Genomic DNA, 23357 nt, shown 5'->3' with positions numbered 1-23357 from the left:
ACTGCCGGTAAGAACCGGGATCCCGGAGCACAGCTTCTCTTAGTCAGCGGCGCAGGCCAGTGCTGTGTCTGGTGGGATCTAAGAGCCGGCGAGGAGGACCGAGGGGCGGCGGGGCGGGGAGCTCGGAGGCATGGCGCGGCCCGATGACGAGGTGGGGCCGGCCGTGACGCCCGGGCACCCGCCGGGGAAGGGATACCTTCCAGTGTCCAGGGGCGCCCCGGACGGGGAGGCGTGCGTGGAGCCTCATGACCGGCCTGAGGCATTGAACGGAGGCCCCGGGCTCGGCCCGCTGGTCGCGGCAGCCCCGGGCGACCCGCAAGCTCTGATAGCGGCGGAGGAGGAGACCCAGGCCCGGCTGCTGCCCGTGGGCGGCGTGGAGGACGTCTCATCCCCCGCGCGCCCCTCGCGCACGGCGCTATCGCCGCGGCGCTTCTTGGTGCTGCTCATCTTCAGCCTTTACTCGCTGGTGAACGCCTTCCAGTGGATCCAGTACAGCAGCATCAGCAACGTGTTCATGGACTTCTACCACGTGACGCCGCTGCACATCGACTGGCTGTCCATGGTGTACATGGTGGCCTACGTGCCCCTCATCTTCCCAGCCACCTGGCTGCTGGACACGCGAGGCCTGCGGCTCACGGCGCTGCTGGGCTCCGGCCTCAATTGCCTGGGCGCCTGGGTCAAGTGCGGCAGCGTGCAGCAGCACCTCTACTGGGTCACCATGCTGGGCCAGATCCTGTGCTCCGTGGCTCAGGTCTTCATCCTGGGCTTGCCCTCCCCCGTCGCCTCGGTCTGGTTTGGACCCAAGGAAGTGTCGACGGCTTGTGCCACTGCAGTGCTGGGCAATCAGGTAAAGACTGGAACGACTAGATACCAGGATCCTCTCAGACTGGTAGGAAGTCATAGGAGGGACTGGGGCGACGGCCGGTGTGGGTAAAGTGCATACTGTAGAAGCGTGACGACTGAGCTCCAGCACCTCTAGAAAAGCTGGCCACGGTGCATCCAGGTTGTATTCCCAGCCAGGATTGACCGGTGGGGAGGGCAGCTCCTGAGAAAGGACACCCAAGGTTGCCCTCTGGCCTACACACGGGCGCACTTGGAAACTTTGATGGTGAAAGAGATCTCTGGTATTTTTGTTGCCACCGCAAAAGGAAGGTCTTGAGATCTGGGAAGTTTGTTTCCATGTTAAATGCCCTTGGAACAGCTCTGATTTCATTGTATTAGTACTAATGGCCAGCCCAGCTTGGCACGTACTGAACACGTTTAAGTGAATGTTCAATAAATGCCCCGGTGATAAAGACTTGGCAGTATTACTGAGTCCAGCTGTTAGTTTTTAACAGTGAGACAGTGGGAGGCAAGTCACTGATCGTGGACTAGTTAGTGGGATAATAGTCAAGACTTCCTTAAGAAATGATCTTGTTTTTTCTACCATCATAAATTCAAATGCCACAAGAATTCCAGAAGTGGTAGTAGGTAAAAGTTTTTTGTGTGTGGTTTGTTTGTTTGTTTATTTATTTATTTAAAATGTTTTTTTTCTACTCTGTTAGGGCAGGTTGGTCTGGAATTCACTGTGTCCCCCTGGCAGGCCTCAAACTTGACAGTCTTGCTTCAGGCTTCCAAACACCGCAATGGCTCACAGCACTATTCTGTTTGTCTTTGTTAATTTTAGGTTTGTTATCATAATTTAAAAATGTTCCTAGAAGGTACTTGTCACCACTGTAAATGGTTTGTTATCATAATTTAAAAATGTTCCTAGAAGGTACCTGATGTCACCACTGTAAATGTCACCATTGTAAAAGATGCTTAGTATTCATTCAGTTGAAGGAAATCTAGTTTTAAAAAAAAAAATCTATAACCCTGGATGTATATATATATAGTTACATGCAGCCATGTAACCAGAGAATGTTACTTTCTTACTTCAAGTCTCACTTGGGTCAAGATCATGGTTTAGAATGCCCTAAAAGACTAAATGTGTGTGCCTATTTGATTAGAGATACTTTCTTTTTCTAAAAATGCAAAAGAAAGGGTTAATTAAACTAATTGCTTGGTATCCAAAATAATCTATTACTGATACATTGATTGGTTGTTTCTTTATGTTTAGATAGCAGATACTTTTTAAAAGATTTTTTTTGTTTCTAAATTATTTTTAAGATAAATGCTTCATTAAGCATAACAAAAATATCAGCTCCATATCTATGAAGTATTAATTTTATGGATAGTAAGTGGAAACTTACTTATAGGTGGACTTCTCTCTTCTCAGCACATACCTGGGTCTTCCTATATTCTCCTAAGGTATTCTCATCCCTTCTTGGCTCCTACAACTGGACAATTGCTCATTATCACCAAATATACATTTTCAGTCTCATTTATGGAATGATCAGGTATAATAATATTCAGCAGCAGCATGCAGTCACTGAGCTTGGTGGCATTGAAGTGGTTTGTGTGCATGTATCATTTAACTTAATATTATAAGTTAGAAACTATTAGTTTCTCCATTCAATAAATAGGAAAATTGAAACTTTAAGGAATGAAATAATTTTCCAAAGGTAATAATAGACCTTGCTTACATGTAAGTGTGTCTGGTTCCTGAAAGGTGGCTCTTAACTTTCAGGTCTCTAGAAAGAACCTTTGAAAATACAGGTGCTTTAAGCTTGCCAATGCTTCCTAAAGTACTTAATGTGAAGAATTTACTATGAGTTACAAATCTTTCTAATGTGTCTTCTTTGGTTCCTTAAACAATGGCAAACTTGCACTTGCACAAGGGCCTCTGCAGAAACATTGGTTCCCTGTGCTTACAGTATTCTTCCTGTTCAGATTACGTAATTACATACATACTACCACTAAGCTCTCTTCAGGTTCATTTTTAACACTGAGCAATGTTCTTGATTCCATGTAGTTACTCCTTCTCTTTCTTACTGCATCGTGTTTATCTCTCCATGTATTAGCACTGTCTCACGTTCATTATTTATGTATTTACAAATAGATGTTTTTATGTGCATGACTGTTTTTCATTTCATTTCCCCAGAGTTTTCTACATTCCTTTGTAATTACTCATTTACTTACTTTTTTCTTCTTTTTAAAAATTTCTTCATGTGAGTGTGCATGTATACAGGTATACATGTAGGACAGAGGTGGTTGAGTGAGTGCACACTTGAAAACCAGAGGAGGATTTTGGATGCCCTCTCTCACTCTTCACCTTATTCTTTTGGGGAAGGAGTCTCCTATAAACCTGGAATTCAGGGTTTTCAGCTAGGCTCTCAGCCAGCAGGCCCTAGGGATCATGCTGCTCCCACCCCCATTACTGTAAGTACAGAGGTGCACAGGACCACTCCAAGCTTATTATGGGATGCTGGGATTAGAACTCTGGTCCTTATGCTTGTGTGGCAAGTGCTCTTACCCACTGAGCCATCTTGCCAGACCCTAATTGCTTTCTATATGGATTTGTCTGAGAGGAATGCTTTATATAGATGACATTGTATAATGTGTGCCTTTTTGTGTCTGACTTAGTTCTCTACCGTGTTTTCAAAGTTTATCATATAATCAGTTCTTATCTATGAACATAATTCATTGTGTGAACAAATTTGATAAAACATTTAGGTTATTACTATGTTTTGGATTTGTGAATGGGGTCACTGTGAATATTCGTGTATAGTTATTTGATTATTCATTTTTTAGTTTTAGGGCATGCACCTACAAGTGGAATCGAAACATCATATTTCAGTTCTGTACTAAGCTTGTGAAGAAATTGTCAACTGTGTCTGTAATGGCTGTATCACTACAGTTTCTCCCATTGTTTTCTGTTCTTACCAGAACTGTTTTATCCTTATAATCACACTCATCATCCTAGTGGATACAAGATTGAATCTCATTGTAGTTTTTATTTGTATGTCCCTTAACAACATGGTATTGACCACATATATATATTCTTCTCAGCTGTTTTGTTTTCTTTGGAGAAGTGTCTTTTCAAGCGTATGGCCCATTTAATATTAGGATTCTTATCTTTTTGTTGTTGTGTTGTAAAAGTTCTTTTATTCTGGATGCTAGTTTCTTATTAGATATGATTTGGAAGTATTTCCCCTGTGTCATATGTCCCATATCAGATAAATATAGGGGAGAAGTTTGAAATAATACAGTTGTGACAAAGACGCTAGAACAGACCAACAGGTTTACAGTGCACCTTTACACATACTACAGTTTCCTTATGTTCTGTTAAATGCCAACATTTACTCTTGGCTTCCTATTAACAGCTATTAACAGGACTATTTATTTTACAGCTTGGAACTGCAGTTGGCTTTTTGTTGCCACCTGTTTTAGTGCCCGTCTTGGGCACACAGAATAACACAGGCCTCCTGGCTCATAACATCAACACCATGTTTTACGGAACAGCATTTGTCTCCACATTTTTATTTTTTTTAACAGTAATTGGTAAGTGAATTGTTTCTCCTAAGGCTTAGATAAGTGCATGACAAATGTGAGAATAACTAACCCTGAAAAGTTCTGCTGATGGTGTCTCCAATGCTGGTTTCGTTTTGTTCTTGTTGTGCAATGTCTTGCCTGGGTACTGAGTGGAACAGCTCTAGGGATATGTTATGGCCCACTATGCATTTTGATTTTTTTTTTTTTTTTTAACATTCTAAATTGTTTAAAGACTAATCAATCTCATTTATCTCCCTACTAACTCAACTTGGTGAGTGTTCATTTCAAACATGGTGCCTGGCTTCATTCCCACATTCATCTGTGTGGTGTGTATCTTGTACTTTCCTAGCCTGCAGCTAGTTCCTGTCATGCTTTGGAATGACGCAGATAGGCTACCTCCTTCCCTTATAATAAGGAATTCCCCCAGGGATTCCCAGTTCTAAACTAATTGGGTCTAGAAATGATGACCTATAGAATGATCCTGGGCAGCATCAAGAAGTTCAGAATTTCAAACTGTGGCAACTATCTGCTTGTTAGGGCTACTTCAGCAAGGCCTGGCTGCCATCATTCGTCCCTGAGTCCTCTCGTCTGGCCTGTCTTTTGAAGGAGTCAGTCAGAGTCAGCTGCAAGCAGCCATCACCAGCTTGGAAGAAGCTTTGGGAAGGTCTGCTTTTTTTTTTTTTTTTTTTTTTTTTTTTTTTTTTTTTTTTTTTTTTTTTTAAGTTTAAGTGGAAGCAATTTTGCTTTCAGGGGAGAAGATAGGCAAGGTGTATCTAATATATATTGCTGCTGCTGTAACTGGAGTAGTGCCTATAAGGCACTCAGTATCTCTTAAATGGATTTGGTTACAAAAAGAACTATGGAGTTCATACACCATTTGTTTTAAATAAACATTTATAATTAAACTGTGTTACAGTTAGAGGTTTTAGATTTACATATTAAAAATTTACCTTGGCTATAATATCAATGAAAACTTCATGTTTTATGATCTCCAGACATGAGGTTGAGTTTTCAGAGAAACATTTGATTGCCTGGGTAGGTGAGCTGCAGGGTCAGATATAGAAAGCTCAGCCCACGTCTGCTATTTTTCTTAGCTAATGAACAGAACGTTCTCTCAGTAGGTCTGAAGTATCTGAGTATGTGCAGGTTGCTTCTCAGTTTCTAGGTTTGCAGTTCATCAGCGAGTGATGTATTTGAAGTGTGCACACTGCCGAGAAAGGTCACTTTTTCTCTTACTGTTTTAGTATTTTAACAAAAGTTTTAAAATAAATCTATGCTGGTGAGGGAACCTCTTCAGTCTGCTTTTCTAGTTGGTACGTTTGCTTTGCTTGATGAAGAAGGAAATACTGCTCACGTACACTTTAGAGAAATGGCTCTCGGACTTACAGTATGTTTAAGTATGAAGTGTCTTTCTTGCAGCCATCTATATACAGTCACATAAACCCTGGGCTTCCACCTTACTGAATCTTTAAGGTGAATGTCTCCTCACAAGAAATGAGTAACTATATAAGGCCTCTTTATACACAGGGCTGGAGAGACAGCTCAGCAACTAAGAGCACCTGCTGCTCTTGCAGAGAACCCAGGTTGTGTTTCCAGATCCCATGTCATTGGGTGGCTCACAACCTCCTGTAATTCCAGCTACAGGGGATCTGACTTCCTTTTCAGACCTCCATAGGCACTGCGTTCATATTAACAGACCCAGCACACATATACAAGTGATTGAAAGTAAAAATATGTGTAATTCATTAAGTAGTGGAGAGATGGCTCCGTGGTTAAGAGCACTTGTACACTGTTGCTCTTGTGGGGGACTTGGTTTACTTCCCAGCATGCACATGGAGCTTACTCACAACCAACTATAACTCCAGTTCCAGATAATCTGATGCCCTCTTCTGAACCCTGTGGGCACCAGACACTAATGTAGTGCACATACACATATGCAGGGAATTCACTCATAGACATAAAAATAAAATTTAAATATGACATCTGTAGTTGAAATTTTTTACACAATATATATACTTACGTGTAAACTGTTACAAATAAGTTTTTAGTTTTCAAAGTCAGAAAAAAGAACAATAAAATAGATGTGACTTGACTTATTATCTTTTGTAGTTTGAGAAATTAAAGAGCAAGCTATTTATATATCTAGTTAGTTGCAACCCGTTTATTCTATTAGGTGTGCCATATGGTTGGTTGCCTCTCCTCAGTTCACAGGTCCATCTCTGAGTCGGGTGAAATCTTTTTCATGCCTGACTACCCAGAGTTCCTGTCTTTCTACCAGGACTTCCACTGTTATTTCCTGCCTGTTTGCTAATAGGCCATCTGCTTTTTATTAACAGATGATGCTCCCACATAGTACACAGAAAGTCTCTCTACAGCAAACAGCAGTTTAATGTTTACTTGCCCTTCGTTTTTGTTTCAATTCAATTTCCTCTTAGAAATAATGATGTCCTTAAAATGTAAAATCTGTTTGTGTGCATCAGCGCTAAACTGTATGGTTTAACTCAGGTGTATCAGTTAAAAACTTGGGTTACGACACCAGGAGCGACAGAGGTAAAAACATTTAATATTAGTCTACTTCAACACAAGAATGTGTAGACTAAATGTGTAATTGTACCTTTCGATTCCTCTACTCACGATGTCTACGTGGCTGTAAAGTGAAGTGCATTTTACTTTGTCTATAAGTATTTCAAACTCTTGAGCAAAGTCTGATTTTTTTAAACTGAATATTGATTGTATTTATCGTTTATTTTTTTATCTCTACATAGCCCTGGCTGTCCTAGAACTCACTGTGTAGACCAGCTGCCCTTGGACTCACAGAGATCCACCTGCCTCTGCCTCCTAAGTGCTGGGGTTAAAGGCGTGACCATCACATCCCACGTTAAATAGTCTTTAAAAGACACAATACATTTTGTGTAGCAATTGATAATTATAACATTATAATTCTGTATGATCTTTATAGCAACTTGTCACTCTTCTTTCCATTTAATGAATGAGAACCAACAATTGAGACATATGGTAAGACAGGATAGTAGCAGAATTCACAAGTGTGCTTACTTTCTAATAAGACAGTGTATGGTGTCTGTCTGAGCCACATATAATAAATGAGAGGGCTCTGATCTTCACTGTGTAGGGCTCTGAACAGCCCTGGATGGCTGGTTCTTTATCATTGAAGGAGCTGTGTGAATGCAGTGCTCTTGAAGCTTTCAGTGGCTAGTGTCAGTTGGAGAGTAATGCTATTTAAATTTAATAATTGTTTTATTAGCACAGATTTTTTGGTGGGAAAAAAGTTTGCATTTCAAATGTAAAGAGAAAGGCCTTCTTTCCTGCCTTGAGATAGCTGCTCAGCAATAAACACTCATAGATAGATGGCTTTCATTCCTCTTTTTCTTCGTGTAGCACAGAGTCTGACTCTCCAAAAATGTGTAAGGTGCCAGGTACAGGTTTCATTTTACCTCTCTGAGTCTAAAGGATGACACCTGTATTCAGAAAGTAAGTCTCAGTGGAGTTAAAGATTGGTGAGAATCACTTTTATTTTGTATGGATTTTTCTTTGGTTCATTTTGTCTTATTGTGCTATAGTAAATTAAACCCAGGAAAGAGATTTAAGGCTTGCTGGAGACTCGTGACTACAGTTACTGACAATCTAAAATCTTGACTTCCTACTGTGAAAGTTTTGTACCTATGCTAATAAAGAGAATTATCTCCGACCCAACTAGGATGCAGAGAGACTTGAGGACAGACACGAGGCCTTCTAACAGTGCGAGGATCAGATAGGGAGAAAGGAAGAGGAAGAATGTCAGCAGCTAAAGGCTTTGTGTCTGCCCAATGTAAGGATGTTACAAATAAGTACTATGAGTTCTGTCTCTTTTCCAATTAGTTCTGAGCTCTGAAATAAAAGTATACTTAGTTTGGTTTTAGTTACATTATAATGTTTTTTAATGTTTTAATGTTTTTAATGTTTTTTCCAACAAAACCTTTTAATTTTCTATTTTCATCAACAAATAGAGAAATGACTCATTATATTTTGTGGGAGTTATAAGGACCACTTCTTCCTTTCCTAGTGACTCTCAAGCATATCTGTGTATTGGAAACATCCAGTAATTTTTGTGTTTAGTGTAGAGTCTCATATTCCTTCCTGGAGATTCTTCTTATTAGACTTTGTAGAAAGTCTCAAAATCAGTATTAATTTTAAATTTCCAAATGACTCCACTGGACAACCTGAGATATCAGACCTAACCCACTTTAAACTGAAAATAAAATAGGTCTCTTCCAGCCAAGAAGGAGAGGAAATTGTTATGAAAGGGAGAAGGAAAAAGAGAAAAGTGACAAGAGAAGGAGGGGAGGAGATGTTTGTCCTGTAATGGTTAGTGCTCTGAGGGGAGAGAGGGAGGGGTCAGTAGAGGGGGAAAGCTGAACTTATAATCTTTTAGAAAACATTATTTCCCCCACATGCTTTCTTTTTAGCTGTTGAATTTACCTTGTTAATTCTAAGGTGTACATTTTTTATCAGCTCTCGGATGACTGGTGACATGTACATCTGGGATCTGTGGTAATGGAGACATGGTTGTACAAAAACCTCTTGATGCTTGGAAAGGTCACTGAACTGAAGTATTTCTATCTCCGGAGTGACTGAATTTAAAAGTCAAATCCTTGCCACAGTAAACATTGATCCTGGTTAATTACAAATGGAACAGTTAGTGGGCAAAGGTGGTCCATTGCCTGGGGTTAGTCAGCTCAGATGAATTGGCCAAATCTCTAAGTTTTAGTTTGCAGAGCTAAGAGGATAATGCCAGATTAATCAGTCACTTAGAAGTCAGTTTAGATAAAAAAAAAGACCTTCACCATAAAAGACTTTTACTGCATCTTTAGTCCTAAACTGAATCCTACTCTCTCATTGAGAAAGATGCATATACTTATTTATGTGGGGTGTGTGGGTGTACTGTATGTAGGTTGGCCATCTGTGATTCTTTCTGTGCATGTGTGCAGCATTCAAGGAGAAGCCTCCATTACCACCGAGTCAGGCTCAGGCGGTTCTTCGAGACAACCCCCCTGCAGAGTACTCGTACAAGAGTTCTATCTGGAACCTGTTCAGAAACATCCCCTTTGTTCTCCTGCTGGTCAGTTATGGTAAGTGGCCTTACGTTTCCATTGGTGACCTTTGAGCACTATAGACTCTTTCTATTGAAACACTGATGAGACCAGTTCGTGAACTCCATAGAATAGTTATGAACATAAGTCTTGAGCTAAAAGCAAAAGTATGTAAGGGATTTTTAAAAAATGTGCTGTATGTTTTTTTGAGTCCGGAACATAGAAGTTGTACTTGCAGATATATGTAGAGAAACCCACTCTTGTGTTTGAAAGTAAAATCTTAAAATCAACTATCTTAAATAATGAAAACCTGGGAGGGATGTTTGTGGGGAGCCGACAGAAGGCAGCTATCATCCTTGCAGCCATCTTGAGCCATATACCCTGACAAGAGATTTGATTACATCAGCCTACAACAGCTGAGCACACTCTGATAACATCTTGCTTTAGATACCCAGGATCTTCCCTTGGGTGTGTGAGACTTAAAGCTGTGATTTAGAGACTTAAGGGCATGACTTAGAGATCAGATTTAGAGACAAGGCCTAAGGGCATGACTTAAAAGCGTGACTTAGAGTGTGGCTTAGAAGTGAGACATATAAAAGGCAAGAGGCAGACAGAAGAGAGATCAGAGAATCAGACACTTCAGAGAGACACTAGGAACAGAGGAATCGGACACTTCAGAAGAGTACAACTTAGAGGAAGAACTTGGAATTAGACATTAGGCACTTAGCACTTGGAAGAAGAAATTTGGAACTTGGAGGCACTAGGGACTAGAAACTAGAGATTAGGAACTCAGGACTTGGGACTTAGAGAGAAGAAGAGAGACTGAAGAATAAACAGGATTGAATCACACTCTGTCTGGTCTCCATTCCTCGCATCCGTCCTCATTCTCTCTCTTGCTGAACCCCAACCCGAAGACCGGAGCAGCTTGAGGCAGTGCAGGCTAACAAGTTAGTCCCCAAGGCTTTTGGCAGTGCAGGTTCCAACATTGGCAGAACAGTCTGAGACATTTTGGCCCCCAAACGTGGGGCAGCTCGGGCCGCGACAGATGTTAAATATCTATTGACAACAGGTAACTGAATTGAAATATATTCACACTGTGGACTATTATACAATAGAGAAAACCAGTGAATTACATTGAAAACTGCTGTCCCTGGGAACTGCAAAACAATGTATAGATGAATACTACTTATGAAGTTTACATGCAGAATAATTCTAATTGTCCATGAATACACATATGAAATTAAAAACACCCGATGAAGATAGGGGAACCTTTGGAAAAGAAAGAGGTGAGAAAAGGAGTCTAAACCAAAGACAGCACAACGTTAATGTCTGACAGAAATCAGTGATGAGAGAGTGTGTTATTCTCTGTCGTCTTTGTGTGCTCATGTATCTAATAGTAAAAGGGGATTAAATAGTAAATCTAGACCTTGGGTAGGTTAGCAGTCTGGCACCTGGGAGGGAAGGCACATCAGATTTTGAGATGACATATGTGATTCCTGATAATCAACTGTTTTATTTTTGTCCTGTGTTCTTTTATTCTCGTATGAGTCGTCTTGTAAGTCTCTTATACAGGGGTTAATTTTCTGAGCCTTGTGCACACTAGACAAACCCTCTGTCATTGAGCCCTGTCTTACTTTGTAGCCACTGTGACTGATGATAAATGCAGGGTAAATGTTGCTTGAATGGCTGTCATGTGCACAGGTGTGCTTTATGATCCACATGCCTGAATCAGAATGGTGTGGTATTACAAAATCCGATTTCCCATTTTCTGTTGCTACAACAAAATACCCAGGGTTGAATATTTTATAAAGAAAAGAGGTGTGTTTATCTCATGTCTTTGGAGGCTGAAAGTTCAAGACCAGTTAGCCCCATCTGCTCAGTCTCTGGTGGAGTCCTTGGGAGCATCATGACAGGGGTAGAATTTGACTTCACACCAATGTGTTTGGTGGCCTTATTTAATAAAAGCCTCCTCAACTAATAACTGACTCACTCCGTAAGACCCAAATGAGTTTCTCTGAGGAGCGGCTGTGCCTCAACTCCTTGCTTTGGTTACCAACTCTTGAAGGTTCCATCACCTTTGATCCACCGGTGCTGGAGATCAAGATTCTAGCATGATCTCTAATAAACCTAGTGATAAGTCCATCTGTCCGCTTTCTGACAGGGAGTAGCGGTGGAATTTAGTCTTCGAAGGCTGACAGCATTACATATTACACATGTATAGGATTCCATGTTGTTTCATAGAATGGTGAGCTTAATCTTTTTTTTTTTTTTTTTTTTTTCCTTTGTAGGTATCATGACTGGAGCATTTTATTCAGTTTCAACATTATTGAATCAAATAATATTGTACTATTGTAAGGTAAGGTGTGTGTGTGTTTTTTCCCCTGAGACAGTCTTGCATTGAAGTGTTGGCTAGTCTGAAACTCACTGTGTAGACCAGGCTGGCTTAGAACTTGAAGTGACTGTCCTACCTGTCTCCCCAGTGCTGGGATTACAGATGCTTGTGAGCCACCATGTGGTTGCTGGGAATTGAACTCAGGACCTGGAAGAACAGTCAGTGCTCTTGACTGCTGAGCCATCTCTCCCGCCCCATCTTTCATTGTTTTATATCTGTTGTTATTGTTGTTGTTGTTTTTAAAATAGAATGCCTTCAATAAACCACCCTCCCCCAAAATCCAGCTCTAGCCCATGTACTGAGTCTCCCTATTTTGTGCTTAATTTTATACGATTACTTTAGTTAACTGTGTAACTGTATGGAAAGATAAACTACCAGTTTGAACTAGAGGTATCTGATTATCTCCTGCAAATCATCTTAGGGAGAAGAGGTGAACGCTGGAAGGATCGGGCTGACACTGGTGGTAGCTGGAATGGTGGGCTCCATCCTCTGTGGCTTGTGGCTGGATTACACCAAAACCTACAAGTGAGTGACAGTAGGTATATGCAGAGCATGCAAGGAAAGACACACTGATTTTGAAGAGACAGAGTTTCACTAGGTCACTTGGGCTGGCCTGGAGCTCAGGCACCATCCTGCCTCCGCTGCCTAACTGCCAGAATTACAGCACGTACCACCATGTCTGAGTAAGACTTGGCGCAAATCTTGCAGTGATCTACCTGTGTTCTGTTTTACTGGTCACATTCGCTTCACCATTGAAAATGCGACTGCCTTGCAGACATTCTACCCTAGCTTTGCCTCTGCAGGCTGCTCATCTGAAAGGAGCCCGCCCTGAGGAACACTGGGCTCCTGACAGACTTTATCTTGCCTTTTTTACATTGTGAGCTAAAACAAAAACAAAACAAAAATAGTTCTTTGCTATGAAAAAAAATATTGTTGAGCTAGCTGCGTTTTCTACAGATGGGAAGCCTGGTTTGTCTTCCTGAGGAGAGAGTGGTAGCTAGCTGCACATTCTCTGCAGAGGGAAGCGCTCACAGCTCTGCCTTTGTTTTAGGCAGACGACTCTGATCGTGTACATTCTGGCTTTCATCGGAATGCTCGTGTTTACGTTCACACTGAAGCTCCGGTACATCATCCTGGTGTTCTTTACTGGCGGGATCCTTGGGTAAGTGACAGGTGACACTCTACTTCCGTGATTCTGAAGGAGTGTTTAAAAGGCCCTCCAAAGGTCCTTTTGATGTTTTAGACTCTAAGAGTTCCATTATGCACGTATAAACCTGCTGTTCCTCAGAACTATAACAGTAAAGCTTACACTCATTTTGGTGTGTGGTTGGTGAAAATGGATGAGCTCGTTTGTCCTCGTGGCTGCCCCTCTCATAACCTGCTGTCTTGTGCTCTTGTAGCTTCTTCATGACTGGTTACCTTCCCCTGGGCTTTGAGTTTGCTGTGGAAATCACTTACCCTGAGTCTGAGGGCACATCCTCCGGGCTCCTCAACACTGCTGCACAGGTAATCCTTTGCTTCCTCTAAACAGTTAACCAGGTAGCAATTGCCAGCATTTGATAGACAGAGGCTAGAGGACCAGGAGTTCAAGGCCAGTCTCAGCTATATAGTGTATTTGAGGCCAGCCTGGGCTACATGAGACTCTGCCTCAAAAATCAGAACAAACAAAACCACAAAACCCAAGGTGATTAGTATGTATATGGTCAGTGAGCAGTGAGCTTGCCCCGACTTTGTGGTTTAATAATCCTGCTGTTTGGGGGTTGTTTCTAAAAGCCAGATCATAAAATCCACTAAGGAGGGTTCTGTGGGGAAAGGGTACTTACTTTAAACCAGCAAACTCAATAAAAATTATTTCATATATTTTATTTTAGATATTTGGAATTTTGTTCACATTGGCTCAAGGAAAGCTCACATCGGACTATTATCCAGAGGCAGGAAACATTTTCCTCTGTGCCTGGATGTTCGTAGGCATCATTTTAACAGGTAAGTGCTGAGTGTGTGTACCATGTTGTCTGTATTCGGTTTTGTGCATTGCTGCTTCTTGGCTTCTTGAACTCTGGGGTTAAAAATGAGATGAAGGCTGAGGGTGGTGGTGCACACCTTTATCGCAGCACTCAGGGGGCAGGGCCAGCCTGGTCTACAGAGTGAGTTCCAAATAGTAACGCCCAAATAGTAGCTCACAGCACTCTAGTTCCAGAGGATCTGACGCCCTCTTCTGGCCTCCTCTGGCACTGCAGGCACACACACATAAAATAAATACATAAATCTTTTTGAAACCTTTTTAAAAGTCATATCAATTATTTACCACATCTGTATGTATGTGTATGCTTCTCATCACCTTCACTTGAACATGCACGTCGTAGCCCTCCCGCCCAGAGTTGTACTCCCATCTTACATACTTGTTGCTCTCGAACTTTCTATTTCAGTTAACTAGTGCTCTCATCCATTCAGCTGCCCAAATGAGGACATTCTGAGGTCCTCCATTTTCCTTCTGATTACTACATCCCCATTACTCACATCCTGTATTTGTTAGCTGATGGGTGCCTTGTAATTAAGTCAGAGGCTGAGGTCTTTTCTCAGCTGCCGTAGTGCTGTTGAATATTACAGCATTATGTAACTTGTGTTAAATGTTATAAGATAAAAGAAGAAGGTATCAGCTTATAGTAACTCTCTGTGCTTCTGTTTTAGCATTGATCAAGTCTGATCTGAAAAGACACAACATAAATGCTGGGCTTACAAACAGTGACATTAAAGCTGTAAGTAACAGATACTTTTATGGCTGTACTCTGGGTGTACGGGGGATAAATGGGAAAATATTCTTGTTTAATCAATAACATTTCTTTATAGCCAGTTCAACAATTGACTGTTAAATAGCATAATTAGGGTGTGGTACATTTCCTCACTGTCAATTGTTTTTACAGGTACCAGTTGATAGTCTGATAGATCAAAAACCAAAAGCGATGGTGTCTATACAGTGGGAGTCTTCACTCTGAAGAAAGGAACATGGCTGCCTCTCAACATGGGGATGTGGTATCATCTTTGGGCAGCTGTGTGAGTTGTCAGACACTTGAAAATTATTGGATGAATTCTGAATATTATTTTGTTTTGTGTTAATTTAAGCAATAATCTTGCTTAAAATGCCCTTGCTTACCTTGTGCTAACACTCCCATTCATGTACTCCTGTGTATTTTCAGTTGTGTGTTGTGTACCTGAAAGTAACAGTCATGACATTTTTTTCAGGTTGCTTTGGTTTGTTATGGGGGTCTAGTTCCTGTAAGAAACATAAGAGTGTGTAATTCACACATAAACATCCAGGACATTCCCAGTCAGTTATTACCTCACCGTACCGACCACATCAGGGTCACAGAGTGAGTGCACAATACCGGGAGAAGCAGGGACCCACTCAGACAGGGCTGGGGTCAAGATTCCCATCTCGTATATATGCGCTTGTTGTACAGTGTATTGTGACCTGTTCTGTCCCACAAAAACAAACAAAGAAACAAAACCGTTCTATGCACAGATTAAATCTATGATACTCTGGTTAGCTAAGGAGCTGAGACCCACACAGATCATCTGAGACCCTCTTTGCTGCCTTCATACAGATAAGTGCTAACACAGTACAACCTGAAATAGCAGTTTATGCTCGTTGTCCATTTTCACTTTCTTAGAAGAAACCTTTCACCATTTGTGTTATGGGCTAGCTCATGATTTCTTATATCACATCTGTATTTTGCCTTGAAGATGCCTAAGATAAGGAAGTCTTTGCTAACCTCTGAGAGCTCACGAGTCTTCGTTCTGTGGAGAGCCCTTGAAATGCTAGCTGCTGTGTTTCCAGGATCTTTCCTCTGACTACTGTTTTTGAGGACTACCAGCCCTTGCACATGTTCTGTGAATGCTGGGAACAGGTTCTGCTGCACCACAGAGTGTGTGTAGTCAGTACTCTGTGGACACTATCTCTTACACACTCAGGACAAGGTGAATGGGACCAAGTGTATTTTCACAGTGCCTACCACTGTGTCTTGTTTACAGTGAGAATTAAATGTCTTTGATGTTTTGATTCTTAAGCTTACATTCATGACATTTGATCAACCATAATATTTATATAGTTTGATTTTGTAAATTTTACAAAAATTTACATAATATAAAATGCACACAGAAAAGGTAATCATGTAATGTATATGGTTGAAGCAAAGGCAACTTTGATTTAGGCAAAATATGTGTTGATTTATCTTGATATTATATTATTCTCTTTCATCAAATTACTATAAATTATGTGGAATTTGACACTGGAAAATGTACTGAAACTTAATATTATTCAGGATCAGGAATTCTGGTTTTGTGTCCTGGGCATGTTTCTGCCTTGGTAACTCTGCACGCATCCGTCGCCCTCTCTGGACGCATTTTCCTGATCCATGAAATAATGCATTCATACTGATCTAAAAGATCTTTTTAAAATATTGTCTTTCATCACGAAGTAGACCAAATCACTGTACCACAGGAATTTAGAAATCTAGCTAGAATTGGGGCAGTGGTGCTACACACCTAAACCCTGTCTTGAAAAACCAAAAAGAAAGAAAGGAAGGGAGGGAGGGAGGGAGGGAGGGAGGAAGGAAGGAAGGAAGGAAGGAAGGAAGGAAGGAAGGAAGGAAGGAGAGACAGAAATTTAGCTAGAGAAAAGTCCTGCGGAATACTGAGTAGACAATTCTGATTGCTTGTGTAGAGACAATTTCAGGTGTGTTTGTAACTTTTCCGTCAGTCTGTAATAGTTCACGAGAATCTGCATCATCAACAGCGTCTTTTGGTGTTTCTGTCACAGGTTACAAATGACCAAAAATGCACTGTCTCCCCCAACTGTTTCTGTTTTTAAATTGACAGTGTTGTTTACAATGATCATATACATGTTAGTTCCTGAAGCTTTGAACGAATTACAGGTAGACATTGAATACTTAATGTCTGAAAAGTGTATTCTTGTTTTGTTTTTGTTGTTTGGAACAGGGATAAAGTATGATGTAATAATGCAAAATGAATTGATGATATTCTCAGTGCTTTAAGTGAATGTGTGGTTGACATATCAGATAAGAATTTGATACAATTCTGTGTCATGGGTTTAAAGTAGTAATTATCATCACCTGCGTCCACTTTAGTCAGATGATGTCAGAAGCTGTTGCATCTGTAAATGTTGTGACATAGCTTTTGTCTTTTGAGAGTGTTGAAGAAATATCTTTGAAAATGTTTATGTTAGTAACTGGAATGGCACCTGTGTCTGGTGTCTTCATTCCTGTTCTTGTTTTTGGTATTTTTATAATTTCTCTATGTGCCTGTTCATTATTTCATACTTAAAATAAATTTATTTTTTAATGCTAATTTTATATATCTTTTAAAAACAAGTCCTGGTGTCTGGTATGTGTGGGAAGTTAGAAAGGGATCATATAATCTTAGTGTCAGCCATAGAAGGAAACAAGTCCACTGTTATCAGTACTCAATAGAAAATAAAATGTTTTCTTCACTTAAAAAAATGTAAGAGTAAGCTTGGAAAGGGGCTCAGCAGTCAGGAGTGTGCAGTGTGTTTGTTTCTAATATCACACCAGGCATGGTCACAACTGTCCCAGGGACCCACCACACTCATGTGGCCTCCATATGCCATGTACTCATGTGCACATTCCCCCACACATGTGTATGATTTAAAACAATAAAAAAAAAAAAAAATCTTAAGGGCTAGAGAGATGGCTCAGAGGTTAAGAGCACTGACTGCTCTTCCAGAGGACCGGAGTTCAATTCCCAGCAACCACATGATGGCTCACAACCATCTGTAATGGGATCTGATGCCTTCTTCTGGTGTGTCTGAAGATAACTACAGTGTACCCATATACACAAAATAAATAAATTTTTAAAAATCTTTAAAAAAGAAACTTCCAGAGGGTGATGTCAGCAAGACAGTGGAGACTTGGTCTCGGAAGCATTGTCTCTAAGACTTCATGGACAGCACTTTTGTTGGGGGTCCAGTGGAGAGGTTTCAGCACAGTGCCAAGAAAGACTTGATTAGAGAGCACAGAGCAAACACTGACTTCATCAGATATGTAGATGCTGTCTAATTGGCCCATTCCTGGCTTAGTCCAACCAGAATATTGAGGTGATTGGTGCAGCTGAATGTCAGAAGGTTAGAAGCAGGAAAGGAAGACCAGGGAGACTCCAGGCTCTATCAGGAAGCCACTTGGGATTCCTTGCCTGTGGACCATGGGCACGCCAATGCTCTGTGTACCATACATACTCTTGATCAGGATGGTTTTCCAGGCATGGCCACATGGATAGACTACAAGTATCTTGGGCAGACAGTCGCTCAACTGGGCAGCATTAGAGGTGCCCAAACAAGGGAAAGCAAACAGGAAATTCTGTACACCTGGCTTGGCTTTTCAGGATGCAGAGAAGACAAGAGGGAACAAGATGTGTAGGGCAGGTAAATCCACAGCAAATGTCTGAGTCTTAAAATCCCTAGCCAGGCTGAACTGTAGTAAATGCATTTCTCTCCTAAAAAGTTGTCAGTAAAGCCTGGAGGAGGGCAAGAGACATGACTCAGTGGGTGTCTTAGGGTTTTACCGATGTGAACAGACACCATGACCAAGGCAACTCTTACAAGGACAACATTTAATTGAGGCTGTCTCACAGGTTGAGAGATTCAGTCCATCATCAAGGTGGGAGCAGGGCAGCATCCAGGCAGGCATAGTGCAGGCAGAGCTGAGAGCTCTACATCTTCATCTGAGGGCTGCTAGTGGAAGACTGACTTCCAGGCAGCTAGGATGAGGGTCTTAAGCCCACACCCACAGTGACACACCTACTCTAACAAGGCCACACCTCCTAATAGTGCCACTCCCTAGCCCAAGCATATACAAACCATCACAGTGGGTAAGGTGCCTCAGGCCTGGCAACCTGAGGTTAATCCCCAGGACCTACATGGTCAGAGGAGAACTGACTCACTCAAGTTGTCCTCTGACTGCCACACATGATCTGTAGCATGTGCATGCATGGGCCAGCACATATGTATACATACATACACACAAATTTAAAAAAATAAATTAGCAGGGTGTGGTGGTCCATACCTCAGAGGCAGATGGATCTCTGTGAGTTTGAGGCCAGCCTGGTCTATGAATTGAATTCCAGGAAAGCCTGGCCTGTTACACAGAGAAACCCTGTCTTGGAAAAAAAAAAAAAAAAAAAAAACAAAAACCACACACACACACACACAACAACAACAACAAAAACAAAATCCCAAAAACAAAAACAAAACAAAACAAAAAAAAAAACCAAGCCTTAAAAACTTTTTAAGCTATAAGAGGTGTAGTTTCTTATATATTTGCAGCAGTGGAAAACTTGAAAGAATAAAAATAAGCCGGGCGTCACAGTTCATGCCTGTCTCCCAGCATCTGAGAGGCAGAAAGGTCAAGTTTCATGGTTATCTTCAGCTTTACAGGGTGTTTGCGGCCAGCCTGGGATACATGACGCCTTGTCTCAGAAATTTAATGATTATTTAAAATCAAAATTAAAAACAAATCAAGGAAACAGAATGACACAAAAGAAAGCAGTAGTAATTCAGTAACAAACTCCAAAGCAAATCGAAATGTATTTCCTGATGAGGGATTTTTAATAGTTGTTTATTTTACAGTGCTGGTATCAGATTTAGGGAAAACCCTTGTTTTAAGTAAGCTCGGTGTTGTGGTTTGGATGAGAAATGACTGCCATGGGCTCATGAATTTGAGCACTTGGTCCCAGTTGCTGGTGCTGTTTGGGACGTTATGGAGTGTCTTTAGAGGAAGTGTGTTGCTGGGTTAAGGGTCGATAGTCTTGACCTACTTCTGTGTTTTCTGTGTGTAGGTGAGACTGATCAGCCAGCTTCCTGTTGCTGCTGCCATGCTCTCCGTGACTGTGGCCTTTCTTCTATGTAAGCCTTCGAATGCCATCAGCAGCGCTTATAGGGCTGTGCCAGTAGAAGCTTGGAAGACAGCGATGCTGATCAATGCAAACAGTGAAGGCTCAGCTCGTGAGATTCCAGAGGGGAGCAAGGACTCAGGCTAGAGGCCGATCGTGGAGTATTTAACAGAGACTCTGGCTGCATTCTGCCTGTAATCTAAGAATTGCATAAGGCCAAGTAATAGACCTTAATAAAAGAGGACATGATGTTGGTAGGTGGGTCAGGAGCTGGGACAGGAATGAGAAGGATGATCAAATATATGAAATTCTCAGTTAATAAAAATATTATATTAAGGTGCTGGAGAGGTGGCTCAGTGGTTAAGAGCACTGGCTGCTCTTCCAGAGAACCCAGTTTAATTTCAAGCATTCACAACTGCCTGTAACTCCAGTTCTAGGGTATCTGACACCCTCACACAGACGAATTATACAGGCAAAACAGAAATGCATATAAAACAATCTAAAAAATATATTACATTAAAAAAAATGTAATGCACTTTCTTTGGCGAAGGAAACTTCAAAAGAGCATAGTTCTGAATGTTCTTCAGTACTGCTAATGATCCTGACTCAGGTCTGTGCTGGAAAGGAACAGGGGGGAGGGGAGACAGAGACTGCAGTTGAAGGAGTAAAGGAGCACTGTGAATCTTAAGATTTCAGTCTAGGTACGCACTGGCAGGGAGGCCGTAACTGAGAGAGCGATTGACATGATTACAGAAGGTATCCTGCCTGCTCTGTACAGTGGCATCTGCGCCTGAAGGGCAATGCTGCACCCAGCTAAGCCCCGGAGCCTTAGGACTTGCTTGCTCCCAGAGAGCAACTCCCTAAGCAAGTTTTCCCCAGCGTCATCATTCAGAAGCTGCTGCAACTGCGGGCAACTGCGGTTCAAGGGAGTCAGAAATTGTCAGAACAAAATTAATTCATTTTTAAAAAATGAAATTAAAACCAAAACTGCCCAGGTCAGTATTTCCCCAAGGTCAGCACACAGAACACGGTGCAATTGTAGTCCAGTGGGGGCCTACACCCTCGGCTGGCTGTAAAAGTTTGTAGTGCTGTCTCTGGTACTGGTTTTACAGGTATGAAGAATTCAAGACTGAAAGGGAGTTGTAGAGTTTTGTGTGTTCAGACAGCCACTGACAAAAGACAATGTGTGGCAGTCAGGCTGTGAGAAGATCCTGTGAGGCCACTGAATGAGACTCAAAGTGAAGCCTCAATTGCAGTGCAAACCCCAGGATATTAGAGATGCCAGAACCATGGGATTTCTGCCAGGGAAAGCTATAGGCAGCATCTAATTGGCTCAAGAGAGAGGCAGAGCTTCCCATGATCTTTAGAGGCCAAGTGATTCTGTCACTAGCCCCAGATTCAGAACACAGCTGCAGGATTTGGTGCCTTCCCCTCCGGGTTATGGTCTTGCCTTAGTCTTTCCTTATGGCGTCCTTATTCCTCCGTTTTGGAATGGAGATGTTGATTCCATTGTAGCTTAGATGTATGTAACTTGTTTGTGGTTTTATAGGACTCAGTTAAAAGGTAGTATTAGGCAGGCACAGCCAACACTTCCTTTTCCAAGTAACCACCGAGATGCCTGAAGTGAAACAGAAGAAGCAGACCTTCTGCAAGTTCACTTAACAGTGGCGTGTACCTGGACCCTCTGCTGGACATGTCCTAAAAGCAGCTGACGCAGCTGTACAGTGCCTGCCAGAGGCAGAGCCTGAACTGTGGCCTGCGACAAAAGCAGCACTCACTACTCAAGCACTTGAGAAAGGCCAAGAAGGAAGCGGCACCCATGCAGAAGCCCAAGGTGGTGCAGACCCACCTGAGGGACATGACCATGCTGCCAGAGATGGTAGGCAACACGGTGGGCGTGTACAATGGCAAGAGCTTCAACCAGGTGATCAAACCGAGTCAATGGCTACTACCTGGATGAGTTTTTCATTCCCTACAAGTCCACCCACGACTCCCACTTCATCTCCCTCAAATAGCCAAGCCAATAAAGACTCATGTTTGGTCCCTGGTGTATGTGTGGGGGTGGGGCGTGGGGGTAGGAAGATAGTAGTAAATTCCAGAAAAGAGTTTAGACTTTTGAATAGTGTTGAGGCTGTTAAAGAACTATGGAGACTTTTAGAGATGGATTAAATACATTTTATTTATGAGATGATGGAGTACAAAAATAAAATGCTATTATTTAAAGCAATGTATTCAGGGTGGGGAATGTAACAGAGTTGGTAGAGTACGAGTGTACCTGGCTCAATGCTGCACAACATAGACTGGGTTTGGTGGCGTGTACCTGTAGCTGCTGCTGCCACGCCACTGAATGACTTGGTAAAGTGAACACTGAACATGTTTCAGCTTTAGCTCAACCCTGAAGACACTCCTGCTGTGCACAGCTTTAACTATCGCAGTTCCTATTGGGTTGTATCTTACAACTAAATCTTATATGTTTGAAGGTGCCCTCAGGATGTCTAGTAGAGACAGCCATTTTTATACCGCAATTGTTTAACCTTGTTTGCTTTCACATGGTTTGGGCCACTTGTCTGTGTGGCCTGGAATGAAGACAACCAGGAGCAAAGTGAGCATCTCCTTTTGATAGCATGAAATTATTTTTTTGAATATGTTACATACTTCTGGGATATTGATAATATGTATTTGAATAAAGTTGATGAACATGGTAAAAAAAGGATTTAGTGCGTGTGTCCAGGTATATGTTTATACATACATATTTTTTCCTCTCAAAAATAAAGAAGTAAATAAAGAAATGTGTTTGGGTATTTGTGGGGAAGAAATCTCGCGGGCGGGGGGGGGGGAGGGAGTCAAGCAGCAGGGTCCCAGGGCGGTCCGGCATCAGGGTCCCGGGCGGGCTTCCCACATCGCCAGCGGAGGGTCCCACATTCACGCAGCTGTCAGTGAGCGGGCCGGGCGGCTGCAAGGGCCAGCAAGGTTCCAGGGTTCCAAAAGCTGGGAATCAGGCAGAGAGACCATGCGACACGTGGAGTCCGGTTTTCCAAAGCTTTATTGTTCATGACATGGTTAATGGATGTAAGTGGTACACGCTTCCCCCGCCAAAGGCCAGGGGAGTCTCATTTTATAGGGAAGGGAAAAGGGGAGGGAATAACTTAATTAGCTACGCCCCTGGCCTTTTGATAATTCATTAATATTTAAATCTCTGGAGGTAGAGACTTGTTAATCACGCCCTCTACCTTTGTCCTACGTGACTGAAGGTAACAGGTTAAATGGAGTTACCTCGTCCAAGGCCCAACAGGTATTGAGGTGTTAGGGAATGCAATTGTGATGTTGACTGTTTGTTGACTGGAATGGACTTAACAATCACTGAGGAAACACACCTCTGGGTGTATCTGTGATGCCATTCCAAGAAAAGCTTAATTGAAGATGAGAGAATCACTCAGATGTGGGTAGCACCACTGGTGAGTCAGGTCCCAGATTGAGTTAAAGGAATAAGTGAGCTAAACAGCAGCATGTGCATCCCTGTTTCCTGGCTATGGATGCAGTGTGAT

At 41.9% G+C, this 23357-nt stretch overlaps 1 protein-coding gene across 3 annotated transcripts; it reads left to right on the top strand.

Annotated features, from left to right (window-relative positions):
- On the top strand, nucleotides 1-22583 carry Flvcr1 (FLVCR choline and heme transporter 1). Of its 3 annotated transcripts, XR_004607749.2 has the most exons (11): nucleotides 18-847; nucleotides 4272-4422; nucleotides 9399-9539; nucleotides 11789-11856; nucleotides 12314-12417; nucleotides 12944-13054; nucleotides 13293-13398; nucleotides 13764-13875; nucleotides 14581-14648; nucleotides 14814-14943; nucleotides 19759-22583. XR_004607749.2 is itself a non-coding variant. In XM_034513623.2 (10 exons), the coding sequence occupies exons 1-10, from the start codon at nucleotides 131-133 to the stop codon at nucleotides 14883-14885; spliced, it is 1650 nt and encodes a 549-aa protein (XP_034369514.1). In that variant the 5' UTR covers nucleotides 18-130; the 3' UTR covers nucleotides 14886-17256. The 3 variants fall into 3 exon arrangements, 1 of the variants encoding a protein (XP_034369514.1); XM_034513623.2 differs by lacking the exon at nucleotides 19759-22583 and having other exon boundaries at nucleotides 14814-17256; XR_013112999.1 differs by lacking the exons at nucleotides 11789-11856; nucleotides 12314-12417; nucleotides 12944-13054; ... (3 more) ...; nucleotides 14814-14943; nucleotides 19759-22583 and adding an exon at nucleotides 4951-5077 and having other exon boundaries at nucleotides 1-847; nucleotides 9399-9529.
- The last annotated feature ends 774 nt before the right edge of the window (nucleotides 22584-23357 follow it).

The sequence above is a fragment of the Arvicanthis niloticus genome, chromosome 10 (genome assembly GCF_011762505.2).
Source record: "Arvicanthis niloticus isolate mArvNil1 chromosome 10, mArvNil1.pat.X, whole genome shotgun sequence".
NCBI classification, from domain to species: Eukaryota; Metazoa; Chordata; class Mammalia; order Rodentia; family Muridae; genus Arvicanthis; species Arvicanthis niloticus.
This window is presented reverse-complemented; position numbering and strand designations above follow the sequence as displayed.